Genomic DNA, 17,391 nt, shown 5'->3' with positions numbered 1-17,391 from the left:
AATGGGCGGGAGGGGGCGTGTCTGGGGGGGGTGTTGGCAGTCTGGGGGTGTGTCCTGGGGGGCTTGTCTGGGGCGGGTCCTGGGGCGTGGTGATGGTTTGGGGCGGGGCGGGAGGGCGGTCCCGAGTCCCCCGGCACTGTGGCCTGTGCCGGCGGATGCCGAGGCGGTGCGCACAGGTTACGCCTGCTTCAAGCAGGCGTAACCTGCACAACAAAAGATAGGGGGGATTTAGGTAGGGCTGGGGGGTGGGGTAGATAGGGGAAGGTGGGGTGACGCAGAGGGAACGGAGGCAGGCTGCGCGGAGGGAACTCAGAGTCTGTCTGAGTGAATGTGGTCGGAGCCAGGGACTGGACCGGGGGGCGCAAGGCAGAAGGTTTGCCTAGGGCGCTTAATGCCTTGCACCGGCCCTGCTTTACCCCCATGTTATGTGAGCTATATGAGTAAGAGATTTCTTTCTTTTTATTAGAGATAAATGTTCTCTTGTATTTCTGATTTTTATTACATGTATTGTAATTTGATAATAACAATAAAATATAAATTAAAAAAAAAAGACAGATAAGTTATGCTGCTAAGTTAACTCTGCCGCAGAATACTTCCAATTTATCCAGATAAATGTTATCTGTGCAATCACTTAGCCGGATAAAATTTAAGGGCAGATAGTCAAACCATGGAGTTTGTCAGGCTAACTGAAACATTATCCGGACAAAAACTCTTTGAATATCGAGCTCTTGGTGCGGATCTTATTCCTCCACTGGCTAATATGATCTAATCCTAATATAAGTGCAGAGCTGCACTACAGTTTGCTTATGCTCATATTTTGTATCCCACAGTGTTTATCTTGCAGCCTGCATGTCTGTAAGGCACGGGGTTGTACTATTCTGTCCTGTGCATAACATTTAGTTCTAATAAAGTATGTTGAAAAAAAAAGGCAGGAAGGAAGTTCTTTGCTCCCAGGCAGTATCGCTCCTCTTTGCTGAGAATGGCATCAGGCTTCATTGATTGTCACTGCCACATGACAGCAGCAGAGTTCCTGCAGGTGAGGACGCCGGCGTGGGCAGGGCTGAGATCCTACAGGGGAGGAGGCATCTACACAGCATTTGGATGTTTTTTTTTTCTTTTCTGTTTTTGACGTCTACTGCTGCAAGTTCCTTTATGTAGCACTAGATTGGCACTCCGAAGCTGAGTAGACAACAGGAGCCTTGTTATATATCTCCAGGCCCTGATTTTCTGCAGCAGATGTTTGTGCAGGAGTTAGCAAATTCTATGGCAATTCTGCATAATTTCGCATAAAGTTTTACGTATCTTGCAATGTAAACTAAGCCAATGTATTTTATTGAAAATCACATTGATTTTAAACAATATTTGAACTATACACAAATTCAAAGTATACCATGTAGAAAAATATATGTATTTATCTGTTTAGGTATGCCCTCTTTCTGAAAGCAATCAAAGTGATTACATAGCAACAATAACTACAGCCACTACAAAAATCAACTATCAAGTAAAGACATAGAAGTCACTGACTTTTTTAACTGTGAAATATCACTTTTATTCTGAATTGAAATACAGTGTAGTCTTCTTTTTGTATTTCCTTGAGCGAGTCCTGGTCATCTTTTGGAGTATATGAACTTATGAGCTGAAGCTGTGCTCAGCATCAGCAGCGTTTGTTAGGCTGTTAAATGAAATTAATGCCCTCTCTGCCAGCTATGGGGCAAGAGCCAAATGCAAGACTTCCAAAGTACATCCAGGATTTGTTTGTCAACTGGTGTGTGGTTGGCTACGTTTGCAGGTGCAAGAACCTTTGTATAAAGGTAAAAAATTCTTCTAAAGAAACATCACTTCATTTTACCTTGTTTATTTAAAAAATATATATTCTGCGCATATCCCCTGCTCACGGTAGATCACATCAGACCATACACAAAGGAAAATGATGGGGGGTTGTTATTTGGGTAAACATGAAGTGCATCTTTGAAATATTTTATTTTCCCCTTTTCCCCCTGTTATTTCTTCCTGCGTGGTCCCTGCAGCTCCCGCGCCACCCTTGCCCCCGCCGGCCCCAAAACTGAATCTGAAATTTTTCTCCGAAACTGGGTCCCTCGTTTATTGAGCTGCAGGCACGGAGGCAGCTCTTCCCCCAGTTTTTAGTGGAGAGTTGGACAATTGGATGGGACCTACAGATGTTTCATCGTTAACAAAAACTTCTTTTTTCAGGATGTAGATGCCATCATCGAAAAATCAAGACAGGTGAGCGTGACCCCCGATAGCTGTAATTCTCTCTCGCCGGAGTTTTGGTTATGGCTGGGGTTTTCGAGGGGCTGCTGGTTTTTAAGGGTGCTTAGGCCTTCGCCAAGCAGTTGCGCAGCTCAAGCAGCAGTTAAGTACTCGCTGGAATCCCCCGGACAGCCCATGTACCTGCTTCTCGACTCGGAGGCTGATTCCTAGGTCTTCTTCGTAGTCCCAATATATTGTACTGTTCTGGGGTTTTAGACTGTGCACCTTTTTTTTTTTTTTTTTATTCTGGTCACACTTCCAGTCTTTCAGGATCTCCTTCTGGGAGTGCACGCTGGTTGCTCGACGGCTGTAGTCCTGTCTTTTATTTATCAATGTGTTGCCAGGTTAAGTGAGAAGGAGCTCCAGTCTGTACAAAGCATGTTTCCCCTTTGCATGGTCTGGGACCTGAGTTCTCAGGGCTCGTTTTCTGTCCCAGTTGGATGGTTTTACTTTTTTGTTCCAAGTATCATCTTTACTTATTCATTTGTATGAGCACCACCAGTGGATGCTCCACTGAAATACTCATGGTGGTGCACATAAAAATATATAAATAGTGAAAACAATACGAATAAAGCTTGGCATTTTAGTGAGGTATTCGGAAACGAGAACTAAATGTTTCGCTGGTAAGAGAATAGGACTTGCTGTGAATCAGGGAGGGATTTAAGAATTTAAAGGTTTGCATTTTGAATTTGATTTTTGTTGGTTTGTGTTAATGTTTGCTCTTTGTAATTTTTGTTTTCTGCATTTATGTGTTTATGTAACCCGCTTTGATGCCTGCCTGCAGTGAAAGGCAGGATATCAAATTTGAATAAATGAGATGAAATAGGCAATACAAGTCACAGAACTGGAAAATAAAATAAAAACTCTCACTTTCAGTTGCATTGTTATAGCTTTTCAAAGCCTCCTTTGGAATTCTTGGAACAAAATTCCTCAGCGCCAGAGCACGTTGTGTCGTGCTACGCTGCTACCAGACTGGCCCACCATGCGTGAATCGGAGGCCATGGCGCCGGGCCTTGTGGGGGGGGGGGGGGGGTAGACCAGGCTTGACCCTGCCTCTTGAGTGAAATTCATAACAACACGGGCAAGGACCTGTAGTAATGCAGCTGCTTTCATTTTTTTTTTACTTTCAGGCAGGCGTCAAAGCCCTTGTGTCAGTGACAGAACATGCGAATGAGTTTGAACGGCTCATCCATCTCTCTGAAAGGTTTGCGGTCACTCTTGAGCGCCTTGCGATAGGAGAAAAGGAGCGCAGGGTGCGTTCTTTAGTCACCTTTTCAAGTGCGGTGGCCATGGGCGCATAAGCCAGCCGCCGCTCTTGACCTCCCCATGCCTGATTTTTATTTAAAAGAGGGGTCCCAGTTGGTCACAACAGGTAAGGAGTGGGAGAGACAGAAAAGGTGATAAAAGGTCCAGGTCAGGGGGTGGGCAGACAAATATAAGCAGCAGCAGGCAAGAGGCAGGAAGGCAACAGAGGTTTTACCCTCCCCCCACACCCGCCATCCTGGTTAAGTAGCCTAAAACCATTTCATACTCCAGGAGCTAGGGGTGGGGTTTTGTGAGAGCTAAAGAGGCGGCAGCTCACCAGCCAAAAAGAAAGATGATAAAATGGGGACGCTCAGGTGCCATTAGATAGGGGGCACATGGGCTGGTGATGGGTATAGGTGTTAATCCATTTCAAACAGCCCCCAAGGAGGTAAATACAGTATAAACAAGTCTCCTTGGCGGTGCGTGGTTAAGTGAGTACTTTAGTTCATTTAAAGCTGTGGCCCATATAATTCCACTGTTTTTGGTTCTGTCAAGATTAGAGATAATGTGTTAGGTTATGTTGGAATGAATAAACTTTGGATTGAAACAGATGTCCCAGTATTTATTGGGAAAGGGGAGGGCTTGTGGTGCGGTCTGCCTGTGTTATGCTTGTCCATTAAATTATCGAATACAGTCCTGAGTAAAGTGTGTGTTCTCCCATAAGCCACCCACTGACACGAGAAACTCCAGTACCTGGTGCCTCTAATCTCCCCCATCTAAAGGGCTTTCCTGAGGGCAGGACGGCAAACTGCAACTGCCCAGAGACTTTGCTCACTGGCACGGCTTCTTTCTTGGGTTCAAGCCTGCAGTTTCCTCTCACTTCCTTGTACTTCCAGCTCAGTGGGAACCAGAGCAGGGACCTGGCTCCGTGGGCCTTCATTCACAACCAGCTGGGGATTTTATTGTATTTACTCGTGGAAAAGGACCTGACAAGGGTGAGAGGCCCGAAACGGCCGCAGCATCTCCACCTCCCCACCTGCCTGCCGTCCTACCTCTACTGCTGCATCTCTATGCTGGCGTGACCGGACCGCCGCAGCTGCTTCCTGCTCCGCTGTCCTAATGCTCAGGCAAGAGGTGCAGCACTTGTGTCCTTGCTAGCGAGATCCTGGGATCACTGGAATGAATTTATTTTTACATTTTTATATTCCAGCCTAGGGTGAATTTTCTAGTTTTCCTCCTCTGTCAACATACCAAGTCTGGTTCTCACTATGATTCTGGGCTGGGGGGGCCATGCACCAGGACTCCTGGGTACTGAATCTGGCCACTAGATGTCACCCTTAAGCAATGACCATGACTACTCACCCTCCCAGGGCTTGTGAATGCTACCTCTGCAGCATCCCCAGCCCCAGCTGACCCCGAGGAGTGGAAGATCTGACTCGGGGATTGAGCCGGGGAACTTCTGCATAGTGGTACACAGCACTTGCCTGCTAAGCCACTGGGCCGGCCTCGCAGCTGGCTTCTACAGGACTAAGGCACCATAAGCCTTCATTTGCAACCCCCCAGGATTTTCCCCCATGTTTAACCGTCTTTCCTCCTCCTGTCTAGCTGAGCCATCACGAGGACAGTCCTCAGCCAGGGGTCAAAGACTGGTGTTCCCTTTGGAGCCCAGCACAAGGGCAACCCCGAGTCTGCCCACTAAGCAGTGCAACGGCTGAGGCTCGCTCCTCTCCTTTCCTCCACAGCAGTACCAGCTCTGGTCAGCCCAAGGATCAGAAACTCGACTTGGGAAGCAAACCCAGATCTCCCGCATGATTGCATTCAGCATTGATACCGAGCCAGGCTAACCCCAGCCAGTGCCCCTCCGAATTCAGGCCAAAAAATATTGTGAAACATCCCCTAGCCTGGGGAGAGGAAGGACACGGGAATGCCCTCTCTTAACAATGTGCTTGCTGCCGTCTCCTGGCCCTGTTCTTTCTTCTGCCTACAGACTGATGGGATGGGTTTATCAAAGATGTTCTTCCGTTCTGAACCTGTCAATGAATCGGACCCAAGGTGTCTTAAACATAAGAGACACAGCTGACTGTGCTTCTGCTTTTGAACAAGCAATCCCGACGTTGTGTACAGGTAGCTGTAGCTGAGAGAAGCACACACCACTGCTGTTAGTCACACAGCGGATCAGTTCCCTGCACCAAAGCACACTTTACGCACCATAAGAGGATGGGACACCCTGGTGCCTGGCTGAGTGAAACTAGCATCGCTCCTCTCTTTATTGTGTTCAAAGGTACGCAGACTTTGTCATGCCGTGCTTCGGGATTCACCCGGTTCAGAGCACTGAACAGGGACATCACAGTGTGAGCCTGCAGGTAAGGGATCCCACCAGAGCACGCCCTGCTGGGTTTGGAAATGTTTACTGTTGTTTTTCGAGGCTTTGCCGAGCTATTTGCTAAGCTTTCTTACAGCAACCCTTACACAGGGCCCAATGTAACGAGGTGCACTGGGCTGTGCGCACGGTTTTACTCACTACTGTGCACACAGTTTTCTGTGCAGACTTTCCTCGCGATGCAGGAAGAAGTTTTGCATGCAAACAATGTGTGCACAAACTTGTGCAAATTAGTGCTTCTCCATTAAACCCCATCTTAATGAAGGTATTATCCCTACAGAGAGGCGTGTAGGCTTAATTCATGATGTCTCAATGTTGTAGATGTAATTTCTGGCCAGAGCTGGTCTAAAGTTACTTAGGCTAATGTTAGTCAATGTGGCTGAACCCAGAGTTTGTGGTGCAGGGGTTCTGTGCTTGGATTTTATGCAGTTTGTGCACAAATCAAGTTTTATGGGCAGAAAGCAGGTTTTAGGTGTAGAGAATATGGATTGTGTTTTGTGTGCATAAATCATACTTTATGCACAAAGGACACTGCAGAAAGCATATTTTGTGCACAAAAAAAATCATATATTACACTAAACAGGTCTTCTGCACACATGTTTGGGTTAGCTTCTTTTTTTTTTAACCTCCCAGTGCATTAGAAAACCAAAAGCTTTCTTCATTGAGTTACATTTTTTTTTTTGCATGTGCATTAAAAAACTGTGCATGGAATTTCAGCTCCCAGTTTTAATGCACAGTATATTGCGCTGGCCCCAATGGCAATGTCTCTTCCCACTTACCTGTAGCAATAACAAGAGGAAAGCTACGTAAAAGGCGAGCAACAGCTGTGCTTGTTATAGTAAATGGTCTAGCTCTCCTCCTTCCCACTGCCCCCCCTTTCTCCTCTTTGCCTCTCACTCCCCTCTTCCTCCACATGTCGCCTTATCTGATTCCTCCTCCCCTGCTGCCCCCCTGTTCATCTTAAAGAGGCTTTCGATGGACTGAAAAGGCCGGGTTTAAAATGTTCCACAAAGATGTCCTTTCCTTAGACCTAACACTCTGTACCCTAAAAAGAAGAACTTTTTGAATTATTTTCCTTGAGCCTGTCGGGGAGCCACTCGCCACCACTGCACCTCCGCTGGGCTCCGTGGGGGCGGGGGTTTCAGAGCAACCGGAGGCAAGATGCCCTCAAGCCCTGCACCCAAATCACAGGGGGGAAAAAAAAATCTGATGTTAGAGGGCTTTCTCCCTGAAAGCTGCTCTAATGTAGCATTTCAGGCTGGCGGGTGTTTATTTTGGGTTAGCAATAGGGAAGCGTGCAATGACAGCTCCCCATGACTTTCCTGTAATATTTATACAGTAGGTTTGCTTGCTAACTTACCATGTTATTTTAGCTCCTCCGAACCAAATAATTATACTTTATCCACTGACCTGAGCTGTGTATAATGTCTTACAGGATCTGGAGCCGGTCTTACCAGTGTTTGAGAAGTTTAAAGACAAACTAGTGGCCATTGGAGAGGTGAAATCCCTTCTCTTTTTCATCAATAAACATTCTACCCTGGTTAAAGACATGGATGGAAAAAAAAAACTGTATTTCTATCAATTATTTTAAAGTTTTTTTCCCCTTGATGTTCTGGGTAAACACACTGCCACACAGCAGCCTGCCACAAAAACACATTATCCTCCTAAAATTGAATAGCTAGACTTAGTGATGCTGTTGCAGAGATTTTGAGACACGTCTTTGGTTAATTTTGATGTTAGTCCAATGCAAGATTTCGCAGCTTGCAAACAATCCATATGGCAACCAGAAGTAACAGTTTGCTAATGTCCAGACCATTCCTCAGTCAGACGTCTGTTGTATCTATCTCAGATATCATCGGAGATGGTGAGTTCACTACTTCACTGACATTTCAGCTTAATAAGCTCGTTTATTCCTCTCTCTGAGTGTTGGCTTTAAAGAGCTTCAGTGTCACTAAGATCACAGTGTGTAGAAAAACAGGTGGCTTGCTGGAAGTAATCCTTTTGAAAGTGATATTTTAAAATTATTAAAAGCTCTGTTTTCTAATTGCTATATAACTTGCATTAAAAGAAAGCTCTGATCTCTCTGTTTTGGACAACCCGAGGGTTGGAGGTGTGTACCCTCACCCTGACTGCTGGCTGACCAGATCTACCACAGTAGTAATGTGAGGCCTCAACAGAAGAAGAGCCTCTGTAAGGCCCTGATTAGTCCTCCCGGGTTAGCTCTCTGACTCCCACTTCCTGTAGGTGGCCATCTTGTTCCTGTCTGGACACACACATATTTCCAGGCTTCCAGTCTGCAGGTAGCCAGAGATTGATCCCATGTTGATCCTCATTGTTGGAGTCTTGCTTCCTGATTGTCTTGCTGTGCTTGATGACAGGCTTTCTGCTTGCCTTTGTTTTTCCAATCTTTGCCTTTATGTTTTCTGACTTTTCTGTTGTAATCCTTGCTACCCCAGCATCTATTTTGTCAATCCATTCCTCCTGTAGTGGTCCTTTGCATCTCCAGGTTTTGGTCCTAGTAGGTATGTTTCCTTCTGATCAAGTCCTGTATTGTCCTGAATTCCAGTACTCCCTTGGGTTCCTGCCTAGTCCTGTTCAAGTCCTGCCGGCCAACAGTACTTGAGAGCTCAACCCAAAGGGAAGGTGGACAACTCAGGCAGAAGGCGTTCATCTCTGCTTTTGTTGGAAACCTTCAGACTTGCCTTGCCTGCTGTTAGCTTTGGGATATCACACTTCCAAATAGCAGCTTTCCCTTCATCCCTGGACCTGAAAGATGTTTAGCTTTTTTTTTTTTTTGTTTGATTATAGGTGATTGAATTATGAATGTTTGTTTATGAAGAATGCACCAATAATCAGGAGCTAAAGTTGAAAACCCCGATGCTTACACTGCTGCTCACTGGTCGTAAACTTATTCAAATTCAACCGTTTTTTGTTTTTTTTTTCTGTATGTGTTGTTCTCGTTGAGATTCTTGATGCAATTTCCCATAAAATTTGGGATCTACCAAGAAGGCAATCGCCGTATCAGATTGGTCCAGTTGGTGATGGTGTTACAGATAACATCATTTCCACTGCGTGAACCAGCCAGAAGGAGTTGAAACAATTTTTATAGTGAGAATGTGGAAAACATTTTACTAATGACCTCACCCCACTGACCCAGTGAAATCCTATTATTTGATATCCTTCTGAATATGGCGGTTCATGTGAATTGCTGGGGAGCTGCAGTGAAAAATAATAATAATAATAGTAATGAGCTAGCAGTACATGTTGTAAGTGACGGGAGGTGAATATTAAAACTCACCATGTGTAGGTAGGTTGTTCGGGACAAAGAGATAGGCAGTTTCTTTGTAAAAGACAAACTCTTTTCCATCTGATGTACAAGGGAGAACAAATGGAACCTGCAGCTCATGAGTGTAGAGCAGGGAATATCAGCACAGTTCTGGTAAAGAGAGGCAGCTATTAGTTCCGGCCATCAGCCTGTTCTTCTGTACATAATGTTCCCGAGGACAGTGATGAGTATAAATCCTGGACAAAGAGGCCAGCACAGGAGGATCTTCCTTTTAACCTTACATATCGCTAACTGGACCTTGAGGACCCTTAAAAGATCCCCTGGCTGGAGCTTGCATTCCCTTTGCCTTCAGAGAACAGGTGTGTGTGTCTCTTTTTAAACGCTGTAAACGTTTTTTGAAATACCTTCTGTGGGGTCCCGCATGTACGCGTTTGTTTATGGGACACGTGGATCTGTGGGCCCTGTGACTTTTCTGGGCTCAGTTTCTGTATATTTGCCACCAAACATACCCCTAGATTCATCATTCTGCTATATATGCACTGCACACTATAGCCCCCATAGCGCCACAGAAAAAGGTGTAGTTTTTTCCCGCGGTGCTGCCGGGAGATAACTCCGCCCAAACCCCACCCGCCCCTTCCCCTAATTTTAATATTACCGCCGTGATGCGCCAGTATCCCATGCGAAAAAGCCCTACTGCACGCGATACTGGCACATCGCACAATAGAGAATGACCCTATAATTTTCCTTTTGGCAACTATTTAAAAAAGAAAATAATTCCAGCCCCCGCCCTGCACTCTGCTTCCTGGACGCTCTCTCTTTTGTCATTTTCAAGACCAGGGCAGAGCAAAATTGCACTTTAAAATAAAATAGCCAGGGACGCCCAGGAGACTCTGCTGAGAAGCTTCTCTTCTCAAAGTGCAGCATAACCGTCCCCGACATTCCTCCTGTGCCAATCTGCCATGTTATGAGCACCACGGGCTGTCTAGATAGGATCCTCTAATAGAATTAAGGGCCAAATGTACTAAAGGATCTGGTGGGGATGGGGGAATGCTCATTTCCATGGCTGGATAATTCCTTTTCTTAACCCCTAAATGTTACTGCAGGTGAAAGGAGGGAAGCCGTGTCATGCATGCATGCAGTAATTCTGTAGGGAATAATTTAACAAGCTCTCCCTCCTCCTGGCTAGGATTCCAGTTCTAGGAGAGCCCTCGCCATGCGGCTGACCTTTTCACCAGCTACTTTGCAAGGCTGCATTGGAGCTTTTGCATGTTGGTGGTTGCAGGCCTGGATTTAAGATTTTGGTGCCCATAGGATGAGGGCAGGGTTCCTTCCTAGGAGCTCGGAGATGTTACCACCAGAGATTACAAAGCAGGGGAGGGTTGTTCGACCAGCGTGCCATGGTGGTGCCTTTTTGAAGTCGCAGTGGGGCATGGCCCTAAAATAAGTGAGAGAAGCAGGGTTGGTGCAAGAGTATTTGGTGCCCTAACCCCTTCCCCCAGTTGGTGGCAGCTCCAGCACAGGACACCTTTCTTTGGCAGTATTGGCTCTTGCATAGCACTCCTCTGCCCTGTGCTGGTGGGATTCTGCGGCCTCCCCAAAGTTATGGTGCTCTAGGCAACCGCCTAGTTTGCCCAATGGAAGCACCGGCCCTGGAAAGAAGGCTTCTCTTAGGCTTGGGAATTTGGCGCCTTCAAAATTTGGCGCCCTAAGCAGTTGCCTGTGCATAAACCTGGGCCTCTATGGCCGGAGGCGATAAAGCATGCAGCTTTCGGCCAGCCCTGATCCTCTGCCTGCTCCTCTTCGCAGATCGGCCTAGACTTCACACCTTGGCTGGCCTCCACGTGGCAGGAACGGGAAGAGCAGAAGAGAGTTTTCAGGATGCAGCTGGACGCAGCAAAACGATTCGGTCTGCCTGTGTGAGTCCAAAGCCCGAGGCGGCCTGTAACTTTGGGTGCTAAGATTTTGACCCTGTAATGCAGGGAATCCTGTTTTAGCTTGCTTATTTATTTACTTATTACAAAATGAACATGGAGCTTTTAAATCTGATGACACAAAAGAACTGTCTTCAGACAGATCCTGGCTGCATTGACTCTCCTGAGCTTTGTCCATCTGCTGCCACAGGGTCTTTCATGATGGAATGACTTTTTCGCCATGAATCTGCATTGTTGCCACACAGGTTTCCCCGTTCTTCTTCTTTTATGTGGGTATGTTTGCAGATGAATAAATTAAGTTATTGTCAGGGAAGTTTCTTTCTCTGTTTAAATATTTGTCACCGACTGAGAAGCCGGAGCTATTATTATTATTTTTTTTTTTGGCTTCTCTTGCATAATACAAAAATAATATTTAAAATGGCAGCAGAAATAAGTGAGACCTGTCTGCTTTAGTGGAGTGTATGTTTGCATTTTGCAGGAACGTCCATTCCCGTTCTGCTGGGAGACAGACGATCTCTTTCCTTAAGGAGCAGGGTAAGATAGCTGCCTAGCACTATTGTTTGGTTTTTTTTTTGCCTGGAATTGGGATTTCATCTCAGACGTTCTTCCAGGCTTGCACTGACCACTTTGGTTTGTGTTTTGCCTAAATTACGTGTAAGCAGGTGTAACAGAAATACAGCACTCGCCATGTTTTGTTTTGTTTTTTAGAAATAGTGAATACAATTGTAAGCAGGCTTAATGCAAACAAGAGAACGATAAAACTCATAGTTCTGACTCGGGCAAGTGGAACGACTTTTTAATACAGGATAGATTTCATGCAGCCAGTAAATGGCTTGTACATATGGGTAACCTCGTCCTGAGCTGTCGGGACTGGCAAGCTTGTCAGACGTGTGTGAGGATATTTAATTAGGAAGGTGCAGCCTACAGCCTGTTTGCTTGTGTCTTTATTCCAGGTGTCCAGAACGTTCTGCTTCATAACTTTGCTGGCAGGCTCTCCGCAGCCCTGGAAGGTGTGCAGGCTGGCTATTTCTTCTCCTTTCCTCCAGCTGTCGCAAGAAATGACCAAGTATGTTCTGGGGAAGTTTGTACAATTGTAACTTAGCAGACTGGACCAGACCAGGGCTGTTACTGGCATGAGGGAGGAAGGAAGACAAAGTTCATTCTATACAAACGCACATGTGTGTTTGTGATTTACTGGTGTGGGAGAAGGACTCTGCAGCTTTTATTCCCAGAAATCAGTGTAGCCTGATCACGCATGAGAGACATGAAGTGAGACTTTCATCATTTTTTAATGTGAATGATGGACCATTTTGGTCTTTATCGTCCATCATTTACTATCTTATATTTAACATTAAAAGCCCAGAATAAGATGCATGATTATCCTGTGAAACACTTGCACCAAATTAACTGTGCATGCACATACGTTATGCATTTATCCTACATCAGAATGCACCTGTATACCTTCCACATCTCCAAAATGAGCTTTCTTGGAAGTAAGACTTCAAAATATTAAAGCAGATGAGAATATACTGATAAGAGAGCATCAGAGGCAGCAGGAAGGAGCCCTTGCAAACTCTTCTGTGCTTAGTGCAACCATCTTTGCTACTAGCTATCAAATAGTTTGGAAATAAAAGTTAACAAATAGAAATAAAAACAAATAAGGTGATATGATGGACTAACTTAATACATTTCTTGATTAGCATTTGGGATCTTATACTCCAGAATGAGTAAAAGATGTTATTAACCAGAAAATATGAGTGAATCATTCCAATGATAGTGCATAGGGTAGTTGGCGGTTAGATGATGTTGATGAGTGATCAGAAAGGGACCAGGCAGTATCATTTTATAGCTCATAATGAGTTAAGAAACCTAGGTGTTTGAGTCCTTACTAGATTAGTTTTGAAGTGTCTGATCATTGTTCTGAAAATTGCTCCCCCATGGAGATGCCAATTTGATCTTCTCTATAGTGATTGATCTGGTGTCTGTGTGAATTGACTCCTGTCTGTAACATGTGGCCTGCCTCACAAGTGGTTGATGGGGAGCACCAAATGCTCTGTGAGGAGCACTGTTGGGAACCAGAAATACCCATCGATGCCCTTTATCATCTGGATAATTAAAGGAAAATTTAAAATGCAGTAGAAGAAGATAAGGTACAAGAAAGCATATGCGTAGAATAAGTGAATCAAAACCAGGAAAAAAAAATATGTATACATATATGTACATCTTTACAATGTGAAACTAAATCTGCTCACTTCCCTAAGGTTATCTCATGAATCTCAGCAGTTGAACAGTCAGAACTTAGTTCAGCGCTGGAACACTGGCATGTCATGAATGTCTTGCGTTTCCACCAGTATTGAGACATTCGTTTTCTGAGGTGGTTTATATAGAATACCTAGTTTGTCTGATTTTTCCCGCAAATACTCAGCCATACATCATGCTGTGCACCCTTTCCTTTACCATGCATTCCAGTCCTAGGACAGAGGGGACTATGCCAGGTGTCGGCTCAAAAAGGTTAGCAGAATGTGACCTGTAAGTAGCTCAGTAATGCAGACTTCCTGAGGGTCTCAGAGATACATCACTAGCACACAAATTAATTGATTTAGTTGTCCAAAGAAGACAGAGAGCTTAGCAGAAAAGAGAAGCTAAAAGGCCTAACAAATCCTAAATGTATATGTTCACAATTTATACAGCTCTGTCAGTGGTTCATGTTGGGATTCCTGGCCATAGCAACACGCGGATGGTCCCCCCTACCTGCCCTGACGCTTGGCAGGCTCCCCGGTGTTCGGCGCGGCGGGCTCCGGTCCTGAGCCGGCCGACAGCATGGCCTCCATGTGGCTCTGGACACTGCTGACCTTCCCTTCGCATGCTCGTCAGCCCGACTCTTAAAGGGGCTGCGGTAGGAAACGACGGCCCGGCCCCTGAAGATGATGTCAGGACTGAGGGGTATTTTAACCCTGGCTCAGTCCTCAGTTCCTTGCCTTGGCAACAGGTCCTTCTCCTTTGGAGTGCGTAGTTGCTGATCCTGATCCAGTGTTCCTGACTCCATGCCCTTCCTCGTTCCTGCTTCCGTTCCCTCAGCTTGATCTCCTGATTCTGACTTCGGCTTGGTTCCTCATCTCTGCTTGTCTGCTGCCCGTCCTGACCTTTGGCTTGGTACCTCGTCTCCGCTCGTCTGCTGCCTGCCCCTAATCTCCAGTTTGGCTCTCCGTTTTGCACTGTTGCTACCTGCCTCGACCCGGATTCCCAACACCACCTCAGCCTGCCGCTGGATTCCACTTCCCTGAGGAGACCCGTTCCTAAGACCTGCCAGCCCCGGTACCCAAGGGCTCAACCTGAGGGGAACGAGGGCTGGTATAGGCGAAGCTCCAGCTGGGTCGTCATCACCAGCACCGCCTTCCGGTGACAAGGACCACTGGGGGGACGGTCCCTCCTTAGCCTTTTAGTGGAGTTTGAGATCCTGTACACCATGGGGGGTTAACACACTGCTACCTGACCCTGCTGGGGACATGACAAAGCAGGCGGAGTAAAGCACCTGCTTTAAAAAAAAAAGTCCTGGGAATGCATTATTTTAAATTAATTTAAAATATATTTTTATTATTTTTGACTGGTTGGCTCAGATGAAATCTCAGCAAAGCTAGAGAATGTTGTGATGTCATCAAGTGTTCCTAAAAAATGCCTTCCCATTGGTCACTGCCTCCTACTGAGTTCTCTGTGCAGTGTACAAGTTCATGCATAGTTAGATGATGTCTCTGACAAATCACAGTACTTGATTTGTCTCATTTTATATTAAATGCCAGAAGTTTGAATGGTAAGATTGGAAAGTTAGAATGATTGGCATTATTTGAGAATATAGACATAATATACATCTCAGAGATGCAGTGGAAGTAGGATAGCCAATAGGACACTGTGATACTAGGGTATAAATTATATTGACGAGATAGAGCAGGCAAGTCCTGCGGGAAACAAAATCCACTGTGGAATCCTGATGGATAGAAATTCCATGCGTGATGGGAAAGTAGTGGATGTGTACTACTATCCACCTGGCCAAGATAAAAAAAAACAAAAAACTAGACTGAAATGCTAGCTGAAGCTAGAAAGGCAAATAAATTTGGCAATACAATAATAATGGGGTATTTCAATTAACTAATATCGACTGATCACTGTCTCTTGGGGACATGCTAGAGAGGTTAAATTTCTTAATGCCATAAATGACTGTTCCATGGAGCAGCTGGTTCTAAAGCCAATGAGAGAGGAGCTACTTTAGATCAAGTCCTCAATGGAACACATGACCTGCTGCAAGGGTTACGATGGGGCTGCTTAACAATAGTAATCATAATGCAATCAAATTTGACATAATCACTGGAGAGAGGATATTAAGTAAAAACTACTGCAATAGCATATAACTTTAAAAAGGGAGACTGATAAATGAAGGAATTTAAAAAAATTGAAATGAGTAGTTGCAAAGGTTAAAAGTTTGCATGAGACATGGACACAGTATTTTTAAACAATCTTAGAGGCCCAGATAAAATTTATTCTATGCATTAAAAAGGTCCAATGAAGACCATATGACTGCCAGCACTGTTTAATGGCGAGATGAAAAAGACAGTTAAGCTAAAAGGGCATTCTTCAAAAAATGGACAGGAGACCCAAATTAATAAATTAGGCAAGAGCATAAATACTGGTAAGTTAGATTTAAAACTGTGGTAAGATAGGCCAAAAGAGAATTTGAGAAAAAATATTTTTTTCAAGTACATTCTAAGTGAAAAGAGTGAGGGAATCACTTGGGTCATCAGATGACTGAAGCATAAAAGGATTGCTCAGCGAGGGCAATGAAACAGCCAAAAAACTGAATGAATTCTTTGCATCAGTCTTTACTAAGGAGAATGTTGGAAATATACAGAAAACATTATTTGATGGTGATGATTCTGAGCAACTAAAGCAAATCTCCATGATAATGGAAGATGTAATGGGTGAAGTTAATAAACTAAAGAGTAACAAATCACCAGGACCAGTTGGTATCCATCCCAGAGTCCTAAAAGAACTTAAACATGAAATTGCAAATTTGCTTCTTGTACTCTGTAACCTATCATTTAAAACAGGTAAATAAAGGATAGTTATTTAACCTTCCAAATATTATTAAAACAAGGGGACACTCCAAGAAACTAACAACCAGTAAATTCATAAAATATCACAGAAAGTACTTTTTCACTTTGTGCACTATCAAGCTGTGGAATCTGTTACCAGAGGACATGGTCAAGGCAACTAACATAGCCGGGTTTAAAAGAGGTTTGGACAATTTCCTGGAGGAAAAGTCCATAACACATTATTAGCCAGGAAAACTAGAAAGCTATTGCTATCCCTGGGACTAACAAGAACTAGATCTGTTCTTTGGGATCTGCTGGGTAGTTGTGACTCAGACTGGCCGCTGTTGGAGATAAGATGCAGGTCTTGATGGGCCTTGGTCTGACCCAGCATGGCTTTTCTTGTGTTCTTATTGATATTTAAAGGATAATCACCACAGATTATTTTAAGAATGTAATTGAACTCTGTAATAACTTACCATAGGAGGATGTGGTGTAGCTAAAGCCTGTTTTTAAAAAGCCCTTTTGAATGTAATGCTGCAGTAGTGGGAAATAGGCTGAGAACCAGGGAAGCAGGGTTCAAATCCAGCTTCTCCCACTGATGCTTCATATGATCTTGGTTGGGAAAGTCACTTTTTCTCCCTTTGTGTCTGGTATCTACTTATATAGTAAGCTTTTTGGGGCAAGGACTTACGGTACCTGAATATTTATTACCGCTGCACAGTACTGTGTATATCTAGTAGCACTATAACAATTTTAAGTATTGTTATTCAGGCTTAGCAAAAAGATGTACAATGATCTGCCTTTAATTTCTGGTGGCAGGCATGTCTTCTTCTACCAGGGCAATACTTACCAAGAACTGTCCTCCCCTGTTGGTCATTATTAATTGTCGATAATCATTTTATTATAAGACACAAGCCGTTAAGCCCGTCACAACGGGCTACATTACATTTTTGTTTTCGGTCCATTTTCGCAGCACCCTCCTACACTTTTTCTCCCTCATTCCCCCTTCCCCTCAGTCACTCACCCCCTTCCCACCCCTCAGTCTTACTCACTCTCTGTCTCCCACTGCCTCCTTCCCCTCACTCTCACCTCCCTCCCCTTCCCTCAGTCACTCCCACCTCTCTCCCCTTCCCTCAGTCACTCCCCACCCTCTCTCAATCCCATCCCCTCTCCCTCAGCCCTCCTCCACTCCCT

The 17,391-nt window shown here is 44.8% G+C and overlaps 1 protein-coding gene across 4 annotated transcripts in view; it reads left to right on the top strand.

Moving 5' to 3' along the window:
• The first annotated feature begins 264 nt into the window (after positions 1 to 264).
• Positions 265 to 17,391, top strand: part of LOC115086842 (putative deoxyribonuclease tatdn3-A) — a 38,413-nt gene continuing 21,286 nt past the window's right edge. The window contains exons 1-8 of one of the 4 annotated variants that reach the window (XM_029593229.1): positions 265 to 1,036; positions 2,212 to 2,244; positions 3,402 to 3,475; positions 5,798 to 5,879; positions 7,332 to 7,394; positions 10,989 to 11,098; positions 11,592 to 11,647; positions 12,067 to 12,179. In XM_029593229.1, the coding sequence (XP_029449089.1) occupies positions 980 to 1,036; positions 2,212 to 2,244; positions 3,402 to 3,475; positions 5,798 to 5,879; positions 7,332 to 7,394; positions 10,989 to 11,098; positions 11,592 to 11,647; positions 12,067 to 12,179 (588 nt within the window). In that variant the 5' untranslated portion in view covers positions 265 to 979. The other 3 variants (XM_029593230.1, XM_029593227.1, XM_029593228.1) reach the window with 3 other exon arrangements.

This window comes from Rhinatrema bivittatum, chromosome 3 (genome assembly GCF_901001135.1).
Source record: "Rhinatrema bivittatum chromosome 3, aRhiBiv1.1, whole genome shotgun sequence".
Classification (NCBI taxonomy): domain Eukaryota; kingdom Metazoa; phylum Chordata; class Amphibia; order Gymnophiona; family Rhinatrematidae; genus Rhinatrema; species Rhinatrema bivittatum.
The sequence above is the reverse complement of the archived record's forward strand: the minus strand, read 5'-3'. Positions and strand labels throughout refer to the sequence as shown.